Source organism: Silene latifolia, chromosome 3 (genome assembly GCF_048544455.1).
Source record: "Silene latifolia isolate original U9 population chromosome 3, ASM4854445v1, whole genome shotgun sequence".
NCBI classification, from domain to species: domain Eukaryota; kingdom Viridiplantae; phylum Streptophyta; class Magnoliopsida; order Caryophyllales; family Caryophyllaceae; genus Silene; species Silene latifolia.
Window position 1 is genome coordinate 21,277,957 of NC_133528.1, and position 20,192 is coordinate 21,298,148.

At 36.8% G+C, this 20,192-nt stretch overlaps 2 protein-coding genes across 5 annotated transcripts; both read left to right on the forward strand.

Annotated features, from left to right (window-relative positions):
- The first annotated feature begins 615 nt into the window (after positions 1–615).
- Positions 616–6,429, forward strand: LOC141647372 (E3 ubiquitin-protein ligase RGLG3). Its single transcript, XM_074455516.1, has 12 exons — positions 616–874; positions 1,725–1,807; positions 2,345–2,429; positions 2,517–2,657; positions 2,766–2,879; positions 3,612–3,709; positions 3,807–3,886; positions 3,974–4,079; positions 5,255–5,382; positions 5,473–5,605; positions 5,890–5,946; positions 6,052–6,429. Exons 2-12 carry the CDS (start codon positions 1,733–1,735, stop codon positions 6,133–6,135), a joined length of 1,101 nt encoding a protein of 366 aa, XP_074311617.1. The 5' UTR covers positions 616–874; positions 1,725–1,732; the 3' UTR covers positions 6,136–6,429.
- Positions 6,430–8,133: 1,704 nt separating this feature from the next.
- LOC141647370 (uncharacterized) lies at positions 8,134–18,257 on the forward strand. 4 transcript variants are annotated; one of them, XM_074455514.1, is made up of 11 exons: positions 8,134–8,553; positions 9,674–11,383; positions 12,040–12,157; positions 12,237–12,313; positions 12,909–13,138; positions 14,189–14,275; positions 14,367–14,466; positions 16,251–16,437; positions 16,508–16,702; positions 16,802–16,863; positions 17,813–18,257. In XM_074455514.1, exons 1-11 carry the CDS (start codon positions 8,512–8,514, stop codon positions 17,981–17,983), a joined length of 2,979 nt encoding a protein of 992 aa, XP_074311615.1. In that variant the 5' UTR covers positions 8,134–8,511; the 3' UTR covers positions 17,984–18,257. The 4 variants fall into 4 exon arrangements, 2 of the variants coding, with proteins under 2 accessions (XP_074311615.1, XP_074311614.1); XR_012545730.1 differs by having other exon boundaries at positions 8,316–8,553; positions 9,674–11,404; positions 16,519–16,702; XR_012545731.1 differs by having other exon boundaries at positions 8,316–8,553; positions 16,519–16,702.
- The last annotated feature ends 1,935 nt before the right edge of the window (positions 18,258–20,192 follow it).

Here is a 20,192-nt window from a genome sequence, read left to right on the forward strand (position 1 = left end):
TAAGTAGGTTATAAATAAGTCAAATTAGATTCCATAATATATAATATTGCATAATTCTTTCGATTTGATTTAATGCATATATGTAATATATTTATATAAATATATAATCCTCTTAAAATTGCATGCCTAAGTAGTAAAAATAATTTCGTCAGTAAAGAAAAGAATTGTAGTAACAATGGATATAGGTATATGATAATAATCACTCATTTGAATAGTAAAAGTAACAATATTATCAGCGAGATTAGTGAAAGTGGTAGAAACAACAACAGGAGTAGTGAAATAATCAATATTAATGCGGTAATAGTGAAAGTAACAATAATTACGGCGGGAGTAATGACATTATAAATATTAATGCGGCAGTAGTGACAGTAACAATAACATAGCGGGAGTAGTGAATTTGTCTCAAAATTTATTTTATCGTAATTTTAAGATATTTCATAGATAAATATATTAATAATAAATTTATGGGTTATGCAACTTTAAGTAATTTTATTTAATGAAAAAAAAAATTAATGGTAAGTAGAGGTAGCCCGGGCGAAGCCGGGCACCAATACTAGTTCGTCTTAAGATAAAAACGAGTCAAATATACTAGATATATCGGACAAACTTGTTATCACCACTCAGCAAGCATCCTCCTCTCTAATTCACAGTGATTGACCGTTTTAAGCTTAGACAAATATTATGGTCTAGGTCGAGAATTTGAGTAATAATTGTGGTGAATTGGATTCCTCAAACTTGAGTTACACGCCATGTGACTTCCAGCTCAAGGATCCTACCTTTGTCCAATAAATTCCTCACCCAATAACTCTTCAATTCCCCTATCAACCCAATTTATTCAATTCAATTTCTCTAATTTAATTAAGATTATATCAAGGTATGTTAATTTCTTGCTCTCATATTTTTAATTCTAGCAATTTTGAATTTATCTAATTTACTTGTACAATATTCTGAAATACATTTCGTAAGTTTTTTAACTTGGGCATATGATTTAGAGAGTACCCAGTTGAAGAATTCAAATTATCAACCTAATTGCTAATTAGTTTTGTGTTTCTTTTTTGATTTGATGGTGTGATTGGTAGAAACAAAATTAATTAGTTTTAATGGCTTATGATTTTGAATTGAGTCCTGAGGAAATGATTTACATTTCAACTTATGGGCATATGAGTAATTTAGGTTTTGTGAATGGAAATTGGGATTACATTAATAATATAGAACCCTAATTTGGAGACATAAATACTCATGTAAGACGGTCTTACACAAGTATGTATTGTAAAATGGATTCTTTTGGTAATTACTTTTAACATGCATGGGTCATAACTCATATTCTAGGTATTTCGGATCTTTACACAATATTAGTATAACATTTAGGTTTGGACTTTGGAGGAATGTGCTCTATAAATGGGGTTTCTGAGAAGCAACTTCTGTGCAAAGACTAGGTAGCGCCACAAAAACTCAAATAAGACGGTTGTATACTTGTATGGTATTACATCGCTTGTGTCTCATGGTATGAAACTACTTTGATGATGGCAATAACGACTGTGCTGTATCATAAAATGGTCTTACATTAACCACTTGAGGTAACTTTATGTGATTAGTAATCAAGGTGGAACCTTTAATATGGGAATGAAGAAAGTCTTATGAAGGAGTCGTAAATTTTCCAATTAAATCGTGTTCTTATATGGAGGGAGATCATAGTGTTCTTGTTCAATCAATTTCCTCTGCAGGAACCTCTATGTATTCTACCCACGGCCATAAGGGCAAGCAGCTGCCGAAATTTATAGCCGACAACTTTAGCTCCGTCGATGAGGTTTGCTCGATTTATGTTCTTTTTGTTCATGACTTGGCATTTTTAACTGCAACATGAGATTTTTTCTTTCCATGTGCAACACATTTTGGATGAGATTGTCATTTACGGAGTATTTTTTATGGTAAAGATAGGGCGAGTTTCAATGATTTGCAGTGAGATCTAGTCAAAGGTAGACGTAAAATGGAATACAGGATAGATAAATTATAAGGCTACTCAAAAGTTGTTTTTTTGTTTCGATTTTCCAATTTTTCGAGTGATTCGTGGTGGCAAAACAAAGCCAAAAAAATGAAGCTACCAGTGGCCCTGTCATCGGTCACAAGGACTCAAATAATGAAACCTTAAAAGCTCTCGTTAAGTATCCAAGTTAACACAGTTATCCGATCGTTGTTGGATTTGATTTCTCTATTCTGAAATTTGTTAGGTGATGAGTGCGATTGTGCTGGATGTGCCAATGTAAACTCAGTAAAATTTTAGTATAACAACTTATATTGATACAATGCTTGAAGATTGTTGGATTTGGTGCTTCTTGACTTTTAGGTCACAGCGGCTCTCAGAGAAGCTGGTCTTGAGTCATCAAACTTGATACTCGGTATTGATTTCACGAAGAGTAATGAGTGGTCGGGTAATAATAATCTAGCAGAATTTTATGCCACCCAGTTTCCTTTATTTTCTGAATGACCATTGATATATTTACTCCTGAATTTTCAAGGAAAGTATTCGTTCAACCGCAGAAGTCTGCATGCAGTTGGTAGTGATCCAAATCCTTACGAGAAAGCTATTTCTATAATAGGCCGAACTTTATCTCCTTTTGACGATGACAACTTGATACCTTGTTTTGGTTTCGGGGATGGTACGTACTACTATTATTCCTCATTCATATTGCTGCCACTTCTCCCCTTGTGTATTTAAACTGCTCTTCTCTCCCTTCAGATCATTAGTTCTCATTTTTACTTTTCAGTAACTACACGTGACAAAAACGTCTTCAGCTTCTATCCTGATCATCGACCTTGCAATGGTTTTGAAGAGGTGCTTGCACGATACAAAGAAATCATTCCTTACATCAAATTATCAGGTTTCCTGAAGCTTCTCTTCCTCCATGTCTCCAGGACTCCCCCTCCCCCCTCTAATGACTAAGATGCACCTCCGTGATTAATAGTTAGACGTCTGCTACCGTAATTCAGTTTTACAGTGGTAACATTGTGTTTCAAGAGTGATGACTGACTATAACTTTTCACAAAAGGGTTGAAGAAAGGTTGGACTCTGTATCTGTGTGCTTGTTAAATCATTATCTGTCAGAAAAATGTTTACTGTTGACCACTCAATGGAGGCTTAATCATACGGAGGGAAGTCAGCAAAAGTTGGCATTGTGCCTGTTAGTGAATTAGATTTAGGAGGCTGTCAGGTGGACTCGGAAGTATCCGGGGCCCGTTGAATAATTTGTAGATCTTATATACAAAAAGGATACAAATTTTAAATGTATTCAAGTACAAAAATTGACCAAATTGCACACCGTTTTTTAGCTTTCCGGTGTCCCAGGACCCCTTTTCCAATAAAGGTGCATCGGCCGTGTCTTTCGAGTGTCTGTATAAGTGTATAACTCGTATCTCCGTAAGCATACTTGTTTTATGATCTAGCAAAATGGTGAACGGCATTTAGTTCTGGTATGCAGTTTCCAGAGCTAAATGTGTGTCTAACAGTGAAGTATAGTACTTGACTTGTTTTATCTTGTCATAGCTCTTGAATCGCACACACATTGGATAGCTGAAGCATGATGTTTGTTCTCATGTCAGTGTACATTTGTCAGGCCCTACATCATTTGCCCCTGTAGTTGATGCAGCAATTGAGATAGTAAAAGAGAGTGGCGGGCAATATCATGTCTTGGTCATTATTGCAGATGGACAGGTTGTTTCATTTTTGTTGTCATGGTATGAGCTATTATTCATGTCCTTGTACTTAATCTGACATTTTTACCCTTTCAAATTCGCTCTCAAACATTCAGGTCAGTAGGCCTCCTGATCTGCCATCTGGAAAACTTAGTCCACAAGAACAAGCAACTGTAAATTCTATTGTTGCTGCCAGGTGAAAATTTGGGTCTTGAACTAGAACTAGAAACCGTTGCTTGTTATTTTATGATGGCCTTAAGTGATCCTTTGACTTTGTGATCAGTTACTATCCGCTTTCAATTGTTTTGGTTGGTGTTGGAGATGGACCTTGGGATGCCATGCAAAAATTTGATGACAATATTCCTCAACGGGCATTTGATAATTTTCAGGTATCAAAGTTGTGATAATTCTCTTCTTCTATTCCTTCTCTCTAGACTGTCTTATTCCCGTCAGTCAGATTTTACTCTGGATTTGGGGTGCTATCGTAGCTTGTCTCAGTCTGAGAATGAACTTTTGTTCTTCATGCCAAAATAGCTACAGCATTCTAGTGACAAGTAACTACCAATTCTTGTTCTTTACTGTGAAATTGTTCTGCTATGATGACACTGGCGGACCTAGAAATGTTTTGTCCTATGTCTTGTTGAATAAGTTAAAAGAATACTATAAGTAAATAGAAAAATTTAAGCAAAAAAATTGGGCAAAATGCATGCAATTAAGTAAGTTAAATTAAATGTATGGTGTTCAAAGACTTGAATTCGTATAAGATGCATCTGCCGATGACCGATGTGTGTGTGTGTGTGTGTGTGTTAAATTCTCGACAGCATGTGTTTTTATGTCTTCCTTGAGCTGTCTTCTAGTGACCTCTTCTTTTATCTGAATATTTGTTTGGTAATTTTCTGCGTTCTCTACCCTTTTGTTTTCTCAGCTGCCAAAAAAAAATTGTTTTCTAGAATTCTATCTTATACCCAGGGCATATTTACAAATCATTTTATATTCCCCTAGCTCAGTTAACTAAAAACGTTATTTTTTCATGAAAAGATGTTTTTTGACGAGTAAACGATGATAATGTGGATGGGTCCAAGAATTACAGAAGAGTAATCAATAGAAAGTGCCTAAACATAATAACATTTAATAATACTCTTAATAATACTCCCTCTGTCCCGGTCATTTGTTGTCCATTTCCATTTCGAGGTGTCTCAGTCAATTATTGTTCTTTCTATTTTAAGAATGAACTTGATGAACAATTTAATCATTCACACTCAATTTGGTCCACTTGTCATTTACTAATTGGCCCCCTCCTTTTTCCTTGGTCTTTGTGCCAAAACCAAAGGACAACAATTGACCGGGACGGAGGGAGTAACATTTAAAAAGGCGAATTTGAGTATTTAGGCTATTTGAAGAACGTTTTACTTAGTTTAGGGTTTTTTCCCTATTTTCTAAAATTTCTTTTGAAGAGTAAAGTAGGTAGGGGGGAACTCTGAATGAAATAACGTCAAGCTCCACCATACATCTGCGCTATGAAATAACGTTTTGCATATCCATTAATCACTGTCATATTCTGCAGTTTGTCAATTTCACAAAGATAATGTCTGATAGCAAGCCTGTGTCAAAGAAAGAGGCAGCCTTTGCTCTTGCTGCGTTGATGGAAATCCCTTTACAGTACAGAGCTACCCAACAGCTTGAATTCAACAGGTATGGCTGAGAATCCTGAGACTATAAACAAGTTGCAAGCTAAGATTGAACGAATTACACATCACATTGAGTTTAACTCATTATTTGCAGCAAGAAAGATACCAGTCAACGCCCTAAGCCGCTTCCTCCTCCACGTGAAGTGATAGAGCATGATAACTCGGTTAAATTAGTTGAACACACGACAAGCTCTTCCTCAGTAGAACGCGATGTTCCTGTGGAACAGGTAAGTTGCAAACAACTTTCCTTAAAACTCATATCTCAATGCAGATGTGTTCTTATGGGATTATGATCGGAATCTGACTGCATCAAAACTGCTCTTGTTACACTTTTAATAAAAAAAACTTCTTGTATCCCAATCATATGAAGTCATTCTCAGTTATGTCCATGGTATTAGATACCAGTTTCGGTCTTGATCTTGAATTTGGTCACAGTAACCCTTACAAAGCGGCCACAATGGAGTGTAACCCAGATCGAATACCATACTTATGCCTTTTGTTTTTTTTCCAGACATGCCCAATTTGCTTGACGAATCCAAAGAACATGGCATTTGGATGTGGTCACCTGGTAAGTTTCGCAGTCTTATTTTTGACGCAGCAATACTCTTAATCTCTGGTGTGACAGTCACAATAACTGACGGTATCTTGTAACATGATTGGTGGTTTCTTAAAGACCTGCACGGAATGTGGACCGACACTTTCGACATGTCCTCTCTGTCGGTCTCCTATCACAACACGAGTGCGGCTATATACTTGAAGAGTACTCATCTCACCCTACAAAGTAGGGTCAAACGTCGTCAATGTACAGTGCTTTGCTAAAAACTGCTGAAACTGTATGTCACTATGTTGTATGTACCTTAATTATATCGAATAATTTTCATCTACCTTTAGCAATAAGTTCTTATCTTGCCATGTAATTTTCAAACTAGAATGTTCATTGTTGTAATTCTACTTGTATAAAGTACAATGTAACTAACTTGTATACTTTGTATTTGTCTTGTGTGACACTGTTGGAGTATATGAATACAACAAAGTATTGATCCATTATAAATGAGTTCTATATCTCGAAAGCAGAGATAAATAAATTAGCAGAATGCACGAAGTAAATGATCTTAAGATGCAAGAGTTTGGGAGAAAGATGTCATATTGCCATTTACTTCATCAGCTCTATGTGAGCCTAATCTCGTACGCTTTCGAGAAGTGGCATGTCCTTTGTTTGGATGGAATAATGTGAAGGACAAGGAAGGAGGATAAATTTCAAGTATAAGTTTTGTGGAAAATTGGCTAATGTTCTCCGTTCCGTCCTCCTTCCCTTTATCGCCGCCGCTGTCTCCTCCTCCCCTCGCAAATGTGGATAACAAAAGGCGACTGAAAAAAGGGAGGGTTTATTTTTGGTTCAAAACCTCCAATACTTTTTCTTTGCCCATAAGGCCATAATGTAAGGTTGTTTCATTATACAAAGTGAAAAAATAGTACCGATAAGTCGGTAATTTGTGTACTTTGTTGTATCGTAGTCTCATGTAGGTAGCACGAACACTCCTCCTAACTAGTCGTTCCGTATTTGATGCCGTGTCAGACATCCGACACCCGACACTCGTCGGATACACGCCTAAACATGTTATAGTTTAGACGAGAAATAAAATGTCAAAAGAGACTGATTAGAAGATGAGTTTGGGTGGGAAATGAGAATTAGTTATAGTCAAGGTCAAATTTGACCCTTAAATATTTAAATTTAATATAAAATACATTACAAAACTAAGATCATACGTTATTTATTACCATAAAATATACTCCTTCCAAGTGTTTTGAGTCTTCCCCTTTGCATTTTGCACCAAAAATAAGGAAAACAATAAAAAATGGATAAAGTAGCGTGAGTTGTGGAGAGAGAAAATAATAAAGAATAAAAAATGAATAAATAATTAATAAAGTTGTGAAAGTTGTTGACTTTTTAGGAGAGAGGATGAATAAAGAATTAATAAAAGTGTATCAAAAAAGGAAAGGGGAAGATAGAAAAATAGTCTCAAAAGGGAAATAGGGAAGATTGAAAAAACTTGGAGGGAGTATATTTTATTAAATTTAAATAGCGTGTCCCGTGTCCTAAATTTCATGAGATGATGTATCACGTGTCCGTGTTGTGTTCATGTCCGTTTGGTGCTACCTAGCTCCCAAGTCCCATGTATACGCATTTCATATTTCATTATTAAGGTGCAAACTCATGTCCCCTGCATCGAAAGTGTAAAAATGAAAGATCATCTTTTAAGTGCCACAAAAATATAATAATATACGAGATCTTTTGGGAATGAGTCTAAGAGTAGATCCGTGAGCACTTCGTCCAAAGCGAACATTAGATGCCTGTGTAGCAGAGATCCAACAGAAGGTATTCGCGTTTCCGCACAACATTTCACTACGAACATATGTGATCATTTTATGGTCAAATGTAACCGCAATGATATAGCCACTATTACGATAACTTGTTTTTCAATAGTGTTCACATTTAGCTGTAAAATGTTTACAAAATTCCGTCTTAATATTTCAGATCAAAATAGCCCGTCTGAAGAGAGACCAACTGGAAACTCAAGTTGATAACTTTTCAAATCATACTACTACCAAGTTTTAACTGGAATTAAAACAACTGCAATTGAGAGAGACTGAAGTATTTTCAAATCATACTACTACCAAAATAGCCCGTCTAAAGAGTTATCAACTGGAGTTGATAACTTTTCAAATCATACTATTACGAAGTTCAACTAGAATTAAGAGATACCAAAATTACCCGTTTGAAGAGAGACCAACTGGAATAAAACAATTTTTACTTACAAAGTTAATACGGAGTACAATAGTATATCCTCTATAAACCGACTATCAATTACGCACATTTATTTCAAACTCTCCTATTCAAGTTCAACAAATTAAAGTTTGGGTCATTTGAATCGGGTTTTGAGGCAGGTAGACCGTATACCTAAAAACGATTGAGAATGTAGTAAAATAATCCGTCCAGATCTTCCAACATAAAGTCAGAAAGCGTTAATTTGAACACACTGTCTCTTCTCAAAATTTCCCCCAATTTCCCCCAATTTTCCCCCGATTTTCAATTCTTCCGCCATTGATACACGCTCTTAATCACGCTCTCTCCATGATTAATGCTCGCAAGCTTCTTCATCGCCAGAAAGTCGAGGTTCCTTTCGTCATTCTTTTTTGCCCTATTTCTTTTGTTCGTTAATCAATTGTTTTGAAATTTTTTTGTTTGATTAATTGATCGATTGAATTAGGTTTAGTTTATTGTGAAATTGATTTGATTGAAATCAAGTAATGAATACCGGTGAGGTTAATTTCAACGGTTTTAGCTTGTAATTTTGTGTTAATTTACTTGTTCGATTGAAAATTTTGCTGCAATTTTTGTTCTGCACAATTCAGTATCGCCATTACGGCAATGTAGCTTAGTTTGGCTCCGTGATGTGGCTATATAATGCACAGTATTTTTTTTATGAAATCAGAATTCAATGGATCAGTTAATCTGATTTTTGTCGGGAATTTGAGTTAGATAATGGAACTTAATCTGCATGCATTGGAATTATCAGTCAATCTAGTGAAGTTATTTATATTGCGTATATTTTCATCTGCTGTATTTGGGCTCTTTTTCATAGTTACTCCGTAGTAGATAGACTAAACTCATGGTTTTAGTTGGGGTATCAGTCATGGTATGGTGCTGTGGACTTGTTCTTGAGGCGGTCCTCCCGTTTGCTAATCTCGCGATATCTTGGATTGGCGGCCTTTGATAACTATATATCTTGGGCAATACGAGATGTATCGGACGAGTTCTTAAACCATGAATGGATTCCCGTTTGAGTAAGGATAGGGTACTATTGGGTGATGTGATTTTTAGTATAGCACTATAACCTTTGCTAGCCACATGATCATGTAGAGGTGTAGATCCATGAATAGATGAGAAAGTTTGAAGTGCATGTGATTTTAAGTAAAGCTCACTTTCCTTCTGATTTTGGATATCTCATTGGGGTAGTTTTATTAGATGCTTGTTAAATTGTTCGAATTCTAAATTTCTAGTATATGTTTGCTAGTTTATTCAGTTGTTTAAATGCCGATGTTCTTTTGTGGTACATACATGCTAGAAAATTATCTAGCAAATTCTCTTTTTGTGCATCGAAGTTTCAGTGTCCTCTTTGTGTGTTAATGATCCATCTAAATGATTAGGGTACTTGAATCACAGTTTCCGTTCGTGGACCTCATATGTCAGATGTGTTGAGCTGCTAATGAATATGTTGATGCTTGGTTCATAGGTACGCCAACTGGAGGAAGGGCTGAGAGGGTCATGGCACTCTGGGGTAGTTGTTGGTGTTTCAGATTCTTGCCGCGATGTTAGGTACGATGAGTTATTGTGTGAATCAGGCAGCTCCAAGTTGGTTGAATCGATACCTGTCACTGGGGCAATTGAGGGTCTTTACCAGCGTCCTTGTTTCAAATCTAACTATCGTGGCCGTATCAGACCTGTACCGCCACATTCAGAACCTTGTTCCATTAATTTAGGGTTGAATTTTGGAGTCTGTGTTGATGTTTTGTTTAAGGAAGCTTGGTGGGAAGGTGTAATTGTTGACTACGATGAGGGTGCCCAAGACCGCCGTGTTTATTTCCCTGACGAGGGCGATGAACGAATGTTCAAATTGAGTGACATACGTGTGACCCTTGAATGGGATGAATTTTCAGGTAGCTGGAGAGAACGGGGTACCTGGCTGTTAGTAAATCTGGCCAGGGAGCACAAGAAAGATGATAAAGATGATAAATTATTACAACTTATTAAGCGTGTCTGGTCCCGCTTGAAAGTTCATTATGGGTATCAGAAAATGATTTCAGAGTGGACTTGTGGTGCATATTGTGTCTGGAAGGAATACTTCAGGGAAGTTATTTGTGATATTACAACCAAACCTAGAACGAAATCTCTTGATTCTCCTACTGGTTCTCGTAGACGTGTGAAAAAAAAAAGTGGTCGCAGGTCTAAGAGGGGAAGTTATTTGAATGTGTCTGTTCTCACTAGATCTATGCGGATAAGAAAGGATAAAGAAGTTAGCCTTGCTGTTAGAACAAGGCGTATGTGTATGAGTGATGCAGAGGATCCCCCAATTTCTGCTGCCACTAATGATTGTCACTTAGCTAGTTTTCAGTGTAGGAAGAGTCATTCTACGGCTGAAGATAGTTGCATAATCACTGAATCTCCAAAAGCTGATGCGGGGGGAGAATATGATCAGATTGCAAGTGTGTGCTGTGCTCATATTAGTGATTCCGCTCTAGAAAACCGTGAACATCACGGAAGGACGGCTCAAAACCGTAATCTGCATACTAAAAGCCCTTGCTGTTACATAAATAATTCAAAGACACCAGTCAAAAATCAGTTTAAACGAAAGTGGCACATTGTTGAAAACAGTTTGACACCAAGGAAGCCAAAACCTTCAAAAATTATTAGTCAACAGGCAGACAGACAAACATGTGATGGCTCCAAAAGATTGAGGCAGATGCATGATCGTGTATCATCCCAAGTATTAGACTATAAATCAGTTGGTAGAAGAAAAAGGCTGATACAAACACAAAAGAAGGTAGGCTTTACAGTGACATATTCTATTCTTAGACAAGGAAGAAGAAGGAGAACCTCTAGACGCAGTATCAGAAATAAGAGAAGTCCTTTGAGAATTAAGAAGATATTGTCAAGAAAGAGGGAGGAGGATAAACTGAAGCCGACATTGTCAGAAATCATGGAGGATCCAAAATCATCACGGAAAGAAGACTGTGTGTTCAGCAGTCAATGTGAAAGTACACTGCCTGCTACAGATTCTTGTCACGAGCTCGTATCTGAAGATGCTTTATGTATTCCTGATAAACAGAAGGCTCAAAGAAGAAGATTTCGCGACTCTGTTTGTTTCATCTGTCAATATGGAGATAATCTTCTTCATTGTGACATTTGCATGTCTTCGTACCATTTTTCTTGCGTTGACCCTAAGGTGATGTTTGTTATTAAAAGCGTGAGTTTGATGGTTCCTTTTATTTTCTTTTGTCATTCTACAGTTCATATTTCCTCTGTCTTCAAATAAGTTTTCTAGTGTCCTAGGCACAAACTGCTGGAAGATGTATACTTGGTTTCCGTATATGTCGTCGTAGTAGTCGATTTATGCAATTTTGGAGACGATTCTCAGTTTGGGCCGTTCGAAATAACCCCATGATCAGGTAAGGCTGTGATGTCCGTCCTTTTTACCCGTCATAGGTGAGAGATTGAAGGATACTTGAGTAATGATGTTGGTGGTTTGGTTAGCTGAAGATTTTAACATTTTCAGCTTTCAAATTTAGCTCTATGTGAGAGAATGATGATTATAAGTCAGGGTGTGTGTAAGCTATTGCTGAGCTCTTATTGAAGCTGGTGAAGTATCATCTCTCTTGTCTTCGTCAGGCCTTAGTAGTATACTCTTTTTCTGCACATTGCATGACAATCCTTTTCTTACTCTGAAGATTAACAACTATCTTTACATGCAAAGTTTACTCGACATGTCGGTTTTACTTTGGTTATCTTAAGTGTTAGTTATTTAGCAGTTTTGAATAAGATACAATTATACAAATTCTTAATTGACCCTAACAAGAATTATTGCTTTGTGAGTCATTTCAGGAGATGACAAATGGAGAAGTGCTTTGTCCATCTTGTACGTGTGGTTTATGTGGCTTGAAAGATTATGCAAGCGATGATCAACTATTTTCTGATGTGTGTTATCAGTGCAGCCACCAATGTGTGTTATCTTTGACTGTCCTGTCTATATTGGTATTAGATCACTTTCTTTTATGTATTAATTCTTACCTTTTTATTAGATCATTTCGCTTGCCTAGATCAGGCAGGGATAACTGTATCAGAAGACATTAGGTTTTGCAGCAAAAACTGTTTTGAGGTATTTTCTTTCCGCCTGAAATTGATTTGCGCACTTAAATACTACTCGCTCCATTCAACTCCACACTACCACTATGCTTTTTCATGTTTGCCAAGGCGTGTTTTATGCGGTAAATATCGTTAGCTATGTATTTGCAAAAATTATAAAAGCTAGATATTTTTAATGTACTCCTAAAGACGAATGAAACAAGATTCCACATGAATATATTTTCACTTATGTATTGAGAGAAAATTGAAATTGAATGCTCGCTTGTGAATATTGTACAAAATAGAAAGTGGTAGGGTGGAGTTGAATGGAGGGAGTACAATTTTTGGTTGCACAACCACACAAATAGATAAAGTGAAATATAATTGTTTTAATGGTTATTTCATTATTTGTATGTCTTATGTATGAATGTATGGTGACTTGGTGAGTACTAGTAAATGCCAAATCATTACTACATTACTGGTTTTGTGGCTTATTGACTATTTACTCAGAATCTCAGACTAGATAGATACCTTACATTTGTAGTTATATACATTCATAACATGATGAGTATATATTGTTTTTTTCTCTACCCCTACTTTATTAGTAGCATTTTGTCTTATTTTGCTAGATATGTGCTCGACTCCATCAACTCCTACGAATTTCTAATCCTACTTCTGTGGAAGGCTTGACCTGGTCCATAACAAGATCAAGAAGAAATGATTGTAATGTGTACAATGAGCGGGTTCATCCTCTCATTCAGGTGTCTCAGGTTTTGAACGTTTTCCATGAATGCTTCCAACCCATAATAGAGCCCCATACTGGCAGAGATCTTGTTGCAGATATTGTTTATAATTCCGGGTGAGACTTCTTTGTTTCATTTTTCTTGATACTTTTCTAGGTTCTACATTTTCCAAGATTTCTAAAGGTGGCGAGCAGACTTGTCTTGCACTCGCTGTTTCTAAATTGTCTTCGTGGAGAGTGTGTTCTAAATGAAGACATCTTTTCAACCTCCTTGTTACTTTCTGTTTCCTCCTCTCTATATTAGGATTTCTTTTGGCTAACTTCTCTTGGCTGGTTTCTAAACTTTTCCATTATGTTTATTTTCATTGTTTGATTGAACTGATTTGGTATGATGTTCCATGCCTCATTAGCTTTACGATGTGAATTTTCGTTTTACATTGGATATTGCATATTAAGGTTCTTTTTAGTTTTTTTTTTTGGTGAAATGTGAAATATTTTACCATAATTAGAAGTTTTACATATTACATCATCACCAAGAGATAAACTCACATCTATTGAAACCAATACAAACAGCATATAAGAACTAAGGCCATGGTTTTCAAGGAAATCGTTGGTGTTTGGATGCCCACACCATTTCTTTTTAGTTTTTAGCAGTTTAATCTTTAAACATGGGGCAACACTATGCTGTTATACATTTCAATGGCTATATGTATATTTTGTTTTATGGCTGCTTGTTGGTACCTTCACTTACTTTTTTATTGTCTTCAAGAAGAGCAGGATGTCACAAGGTGACTTTTTGTTGTCACCTTTGAGATTTTTACTCTCTTTCTAACTTGAAAGAGAGACTTGCATAAAAGATGTCATCCCCCTTTTTATTCAGTTGACTAACATGTATGCATTGTATACTACTAATGCATTTTTTGCTTCTAGGCTCATGTTTTTTGGCTGACAATTTGACATGTTATTCACTACATGGTCAATAGGAAATACGGATTCCTGAATGGACATGTGGATGCAACTATATTAATTCACGTTACTAGATTTTATAATAGTTTAGTCTGATTGCCTAAAGATCTCATGCACTATTGCATTTTAGGTCAAGCTGTCAGCATCTATTTAGTTAAACGAGACAATTCATCGTCTTATGACTTCCTTTCTTGCTTATAGGTCCAAGTTCAGGAGGTTGGACTTTCATGGATTCTATGTAATGGCTTTGGTAAATGGTGACGAAGTTGTTTGTGCTGCTACCATCAGGTTATCCCTTTAGGTGCTTCTTGCCTTCCTTTAGGTTCTGAGTTTCAATAGATGTGTGACATTTCATTTTGGTGCTTTACATTGCATTCAGAATCCATGGTCAAAAGGTTGCCGAGATGCCGCTAATAGCTACGCCTTTCAAGTATCGCCGCCAGGGAATGTGCCGGCTGCTTCTACATGAGCTAGAAAAGGTAATTCCTTTGAGCACCGTCAGTTTTATTTCTGCCTTAGAGTGATTTGATAATTAGGCATTGAGTCTACATTAGACATAGGCCCCATAGTAGTTTGCTAGGTAGCACGGACACTCCAGTCGTCCCGTGTCGGAACCGACACTCGTCAGACACATGCCTAAATATGTTATAGTTTAGATGAGGAATGAGATGTCGAAAGAGTTTGATTAGAAGATGGGTTTGGGTGGGAAATGAGAATTAGTTATAGTCAAGGTCAAATTTTACCTTCACTTATTTAAATTTAATACCGAATGCATTACAAAAATAAAATCATACGTTATTTATAACTATAAAATATACTCTCTCCAATTTCTTATCGTAGTTGCTCATTCATGGACATCTTTTACTCTTTCGTGGACTTTTTTCCATTAGTTTTCCATTGCATACCCTTTTAGAAAATAAGAAAGAGAATCCTCTATTCTCTTTTATTTTTCTATTCATGTAACAAATTAATCAAAATCATACCAAATTCATCAATTATTCACTTAATTCATACATTAAACAAGTAATGATTGTAATTTCGTCAACAATACATCAAATAGCTGTACCAAAATGAACTAATTACAAATCCAAATATCCAATTACCCTAAATTTTCAATTAGGGTTTCACGCAAGATGTGGTGGTCGGGATGGCTAGGGTAGGTGCGGCAGGTGGGGTTGGGGGGGGGGGGGGGGGTAAGGGAGGGGTCGAAGTTCTGATGTAGCAGATCCGGCGTGTGACGGCCATCTGGAGTGGTAGGCGAGGGGGAGTGGTGGTTGTGGCGTGTGGGGAGGCAATGATGGGACAGCATCGCGTGTATGACGGTGGTTGTGTGGGTGTTCTGAGGACAGCCGGTCCAGTTGGAGTAGGACGTTGCTAGTGGCAGGTGGTGGCCAAGTAAGAGAACGGAAGTGCGGGGTGGGGAGGCTGGTGGTGCACGGGAAGGACTTGCAGAGGAAGGTCTGGTGGTGCAGTGGGCGGGTCTGGCCAGAAAGTGACTGGACGTGCAGACTCCGATCTTTACGGTAGAGGGTTGGTGGTTGTACGGTGGTGGTGGTGGTGGTGGTGGCTGTATTGGTGATAGTTGGAGGGAGTAATTTGAGAGGATTTGATGAAGTGAAAGAAAATGGTATATTTGGGAGTTGAAATAAAAGGGGTAAAAATGTAAAATGGTCATTTCCGTCCATGAAAGAGTAAAACCTGTCCATGAATGAGCACCACCCTTTCTTATTATCTTCTCACTTTCCTTTTTCAAACTAGTTTGATTATCTTCCCTTTTTTCTTTTTTGGTAAGTTTTATTTATTCTTTATTATTTTCTCTCTCCTAAAAAATCAACACTTTCGGCACTTTATTCATTTTTTATTCATTACTCATTTTTTTTATTTTCTCTCTCCTATAAACTTTACAACCTACACTACTTTATTCATTCTTTATTGTTTTTCTTAATTTTTGTGCTCAAAACAAAAGGGAAGATATTAGGATATTGGAGGGAGTATATTTTGTTAAATTTAAATAACGTGTTCCGTGTCCTAAATTTTATGGGATGCCGTATCACGTGTCCATGTCGTGTCCGTTTTGGTGCTACCTACTACCTAGATAGTTCGTTACTTTGTCGGAGATGCTTGCTTGAGTTATTTTATCAGTTAGGGTTACAGAAGTCCCTCAAACCCTCTTATAAATTGCAAATTTTGTCACCCAATTAACATTTCTATTACCGTGGTTTTCCTCTGTTAAATGGCAAACATCCATTTTCTTCCTTTTCAGATGCTTGTTGCGCTGGGCGTTGAAAGACTGGTCCTACCAGGTATAGCCACGCTAAGTGAGACCTGGGTTTCGACGTTTGGTTTCATGGAAATGCCAGATTATGTTCGGAGAGAATTACTAGGATATCCATTTGTTCTTTTCCAAGGAACTACATTGTTTCAGAAAATTCTCAGAAAATCATTTGAAGGTAATAGCCTGGGCCTTGATGTGTTCTAGTTATTGCGTTCAGTCATTCATTATTGACTTCTTACCCCTAGTTTCGGATAAGGCTGGCCCGTGTACTCCTGAAAGTATAAATGCCAATGATTGCGCAACAAATTCTTCCAACAAATGCGGCGAGCAGCAACTTGATACGTCAAGAAGAATTAGTAGATCTATCACACAGGCTATCTTTAGAAAGAACTGCTTAGATAGGGAGTTGCCAAATTCCAAGTCTGTGATCGACTGCAAAGGTTTGTTTGCTTTTCTTTCTGTCTATTGATAAAAATGTCACTTATACATGAGAAGAGTTATGTTACTCGGCTACTTGTTCACATGTGTTTGCTATGTAGATTCTCCTCAAGAATCTATGAAGCTGGACAGGGTTCAACAGGAATGCTCACAGCCATCACAGGTAATTGAAACTGAGTTTTATGGTTCTTTGGTTTCTGCTTGTTATTTACTCAATTTGTTTTGAAACGTGTGTGGGTGATTAGACCAAGACCAGAATTACCTTAAGATAATTCCGGACTATTCCTTCATGAATAATTTCTTCAAAGCGTCAAAAATTCAGCTTTTTCCTTTTTTTCACTTTCTTCACACTTTATGCTTTGTTCTGTGTGTCATCTACCTGGTCTATAAATGATTTACCGCAATCTTGGTGCTTTAGCAGTGATTCCGAGATAGCACATTGTAGAAATTTTCAATACAGAACGCTTTCTGTTTAATACATTGGTGACGATTTTCCCTTGAATAATACTCTCCCTGTCTAAATAGGAAGTTTAATATTCCTTTGGGCTATCTCAGTCAGTAATTACATGTTTTTGAGCCAACTTTGGAAATGCAAATTACGACATTACTATTACACACCATCAATTTACAAGCGGTGGGTGAGAGGGGAGGGAGGATATGCTTTTTTGCTTAAGGCCGGCAAATGAGTCAATATTGTCCCGTATGGTTCGTCATTTTGGGTATTTTGGCACTCAGACCGGGATGGGTTGTTGTTTCGGGTCATTTCGTATTCGGATATGTTATAAAGTAAAAACTTATAATCGATCATTTAGAGGTAAGGGACAGCAAAATCTGGGTTGGCTCGGTTTGGGTCATATTCTGGTTTGCTTGTTCAGATACAGGTCGGAGCGGGTTAATCTTACAAGGTCTAGTTATGGTGTCTGAACGGAAAGAGTATCTTTTGTTAGATGAAGTCATATAGTTTGTATCTTATGGCTATTGGATATCTTCTGAAATTCGTTATGCGGATCTAGTAATAGAGAACTTTTCCTGGACAAATTTTGCCAATCATATCCATGAAGCAGGTCTTCAGAACTTTTCCTGTCCTCGTACATAATTCCTTTTGGCTGCAGGAAAATTGCTTGAAGAATGAACGCAGAAGTTTCAGAATATTTTATAAGAGAAAGAGGAAACCTGAAGCGTTGAAAAAGAAGACAGTGACCGTTGGATCGAACAAGATCCATCCAACGCTTAAGTACGTATATAAGCGAAGGAGGATTCTAGCCAGCCGAGAGACACTTTAGATTAGTCATAGTTGTCCTAATTGGTGGAAAAGTGTACATTTAAAGGGCGTCTGTCTCTGGAGCACGCGTTCCCTCTTCCCTTCAAGCTTTTTCCAAAGAAGGCAAGGAGAGAGAGATAATAAGAGCACTTTATCTACGATCACTTGATCATAGCTAGAATTTATTGCCAACCTACGGATGGTCAATTGGTCATCCTAAATCCTAACTTATTAACCCGACCTGTAAATAACCTTGTAAATCCATTTACTCATTTATAGATGGAACATACTTTTCATTTGTAGCGCAGAATAATCACTAAATTGTGTGGTTCTCCTATTGTGTAGTACTTCTGCAGGCGGCTAGCAATTCCCAGGCAAGCGAATGCGACTGCAAGTCGCCTTCGATGGCTCTTTATTTCGAGTGAGTGTAATAGGGATATTAATCACATGGGCAATGTATTGGATATTATTTTCTGTTGATAGGTCCATTTCTCAGAAGAAATACAAAAAAATGATGATTTGTCGGGATAAAGTAAATCCCTACCTGCTTTGCTTTCTAAATAAATGATCTAGGACACTCCACTTGTTCTCATATAGGGACCGATATGTGAGGTTCGATCGTGATTCTTTTTTTTTTGACAATCGGGTTAAAGGGTTCTACAATTGAATAGAACACTTAGCTAACCTATGAGCGACTTTATTACAAATTCTAGGAACATAAGCAAAAGAAACACAATGAAAGTTTGTCGCTAATTCAGTGATGTCTTCAACCGTATTCCTAGTCTAATGTTTGAGCAAGAACCAGTAGATAATCAGAGAAAATGGATAATCATGAAAAGATGCTTGTGTTGGAATTGATAAATCATACTCAACCTTAACTTACCAACACAAATTCTTATTTGTGATGACCTCTCACAAGAAATAAGTGGGAGGGGGGAAGGCTGTGAGAGATCACAAGGATTTGACCGACACAAACAAGACATTTTGTACTATTTATATGAGCATGTTTGATTGTTTAAAACTTCTAGCCATCACTTATCACCCGTTAAAACATAAATTCCTCTTTAAAATGGGGATATCTATTTTTTTTTTGTTTAAACAGGAATACTACCCATTTAAACAGATGAGGACAATAGCAAATATGTAGGGAATGTCAAATGTTTGTCCTCTTTATCTAAACAGGATTGTACTTGACCTGATTTAATTATAAAATAGAAATTTCGATTGTAAGGAGGATAACTGCAAAGTTAAAAGATTTTCTCAATTAATGGATAGTTTAGTGAAATTACAATTAAGATGCTTTTTTAACGTGCTATCTCTGTTACCTTACAACAAAGTTTCTAGCATTAGAAATGATATGATCCATTGTAAACAAAATGCGAACTTTGATACTTCCTTGCATTCTTTGAAAAAGCATCATTTGACGAATATATGTGAGTCGTATTTGATTCAAATGGTACTTTTCCAAAGAATGAGAGGGAGACAGAGAGTACTTATCAGACCGAGTATATACATGTAAGGTATGAACCGTAATAATAGAGCTACTGTGGTAGGGAGTCCTAAAACTATTTTACAACGACAAAAACAAAAACAAAAAAAAAAAGAGAAAAAAAAACTATTTTACAATGACGATAGAAACCCCCCAAGGGGAAGGTAATATATATTACAGAGTAGTAATTTACAAAGTAGAGCTAAGTAGTCCCTCTCGTCTTAGTACAAACGACCCACTTTATACAAACGACTGTATAGTGCGATCAGTGAAAAAATGACTATTTTATGTTAAGAAGTAACTAATTTTTATTACTCTGTATTACAATACGACATTTAAAAAATAGTCATTTTTACTAGTTGATAATACCGTCGACACAAATTTTAAAAAAAGTTGGGTAGATTAAAGGAGTAGGAGAGAGCACAAATTTACCTAACGCCACAGAGAAGCTCAGTGACGGACCCAGAACTAAATAGACTTTAAAGTATCTTTAAACTCTTTAATGATATTGTTAAGCACCCCTCCACGTTTCGGTGGCAGATTGTTGAAGGAAGACGAAGTAGTTGGCACCGGAGTCGGCTTTGATCCTGAATTTGATGATTTCCCCGAATCCATTTACACTCTTTGATGTAAAAATGTGGTGTTGTGGCTTAATTATTAGTGTGCTAAGCTTAAGCAAATGATGGTTTTAAAGGGGTATTTATAAGGGAATAATTTTGGCCTTTAATTTTCAGTGGCTCAG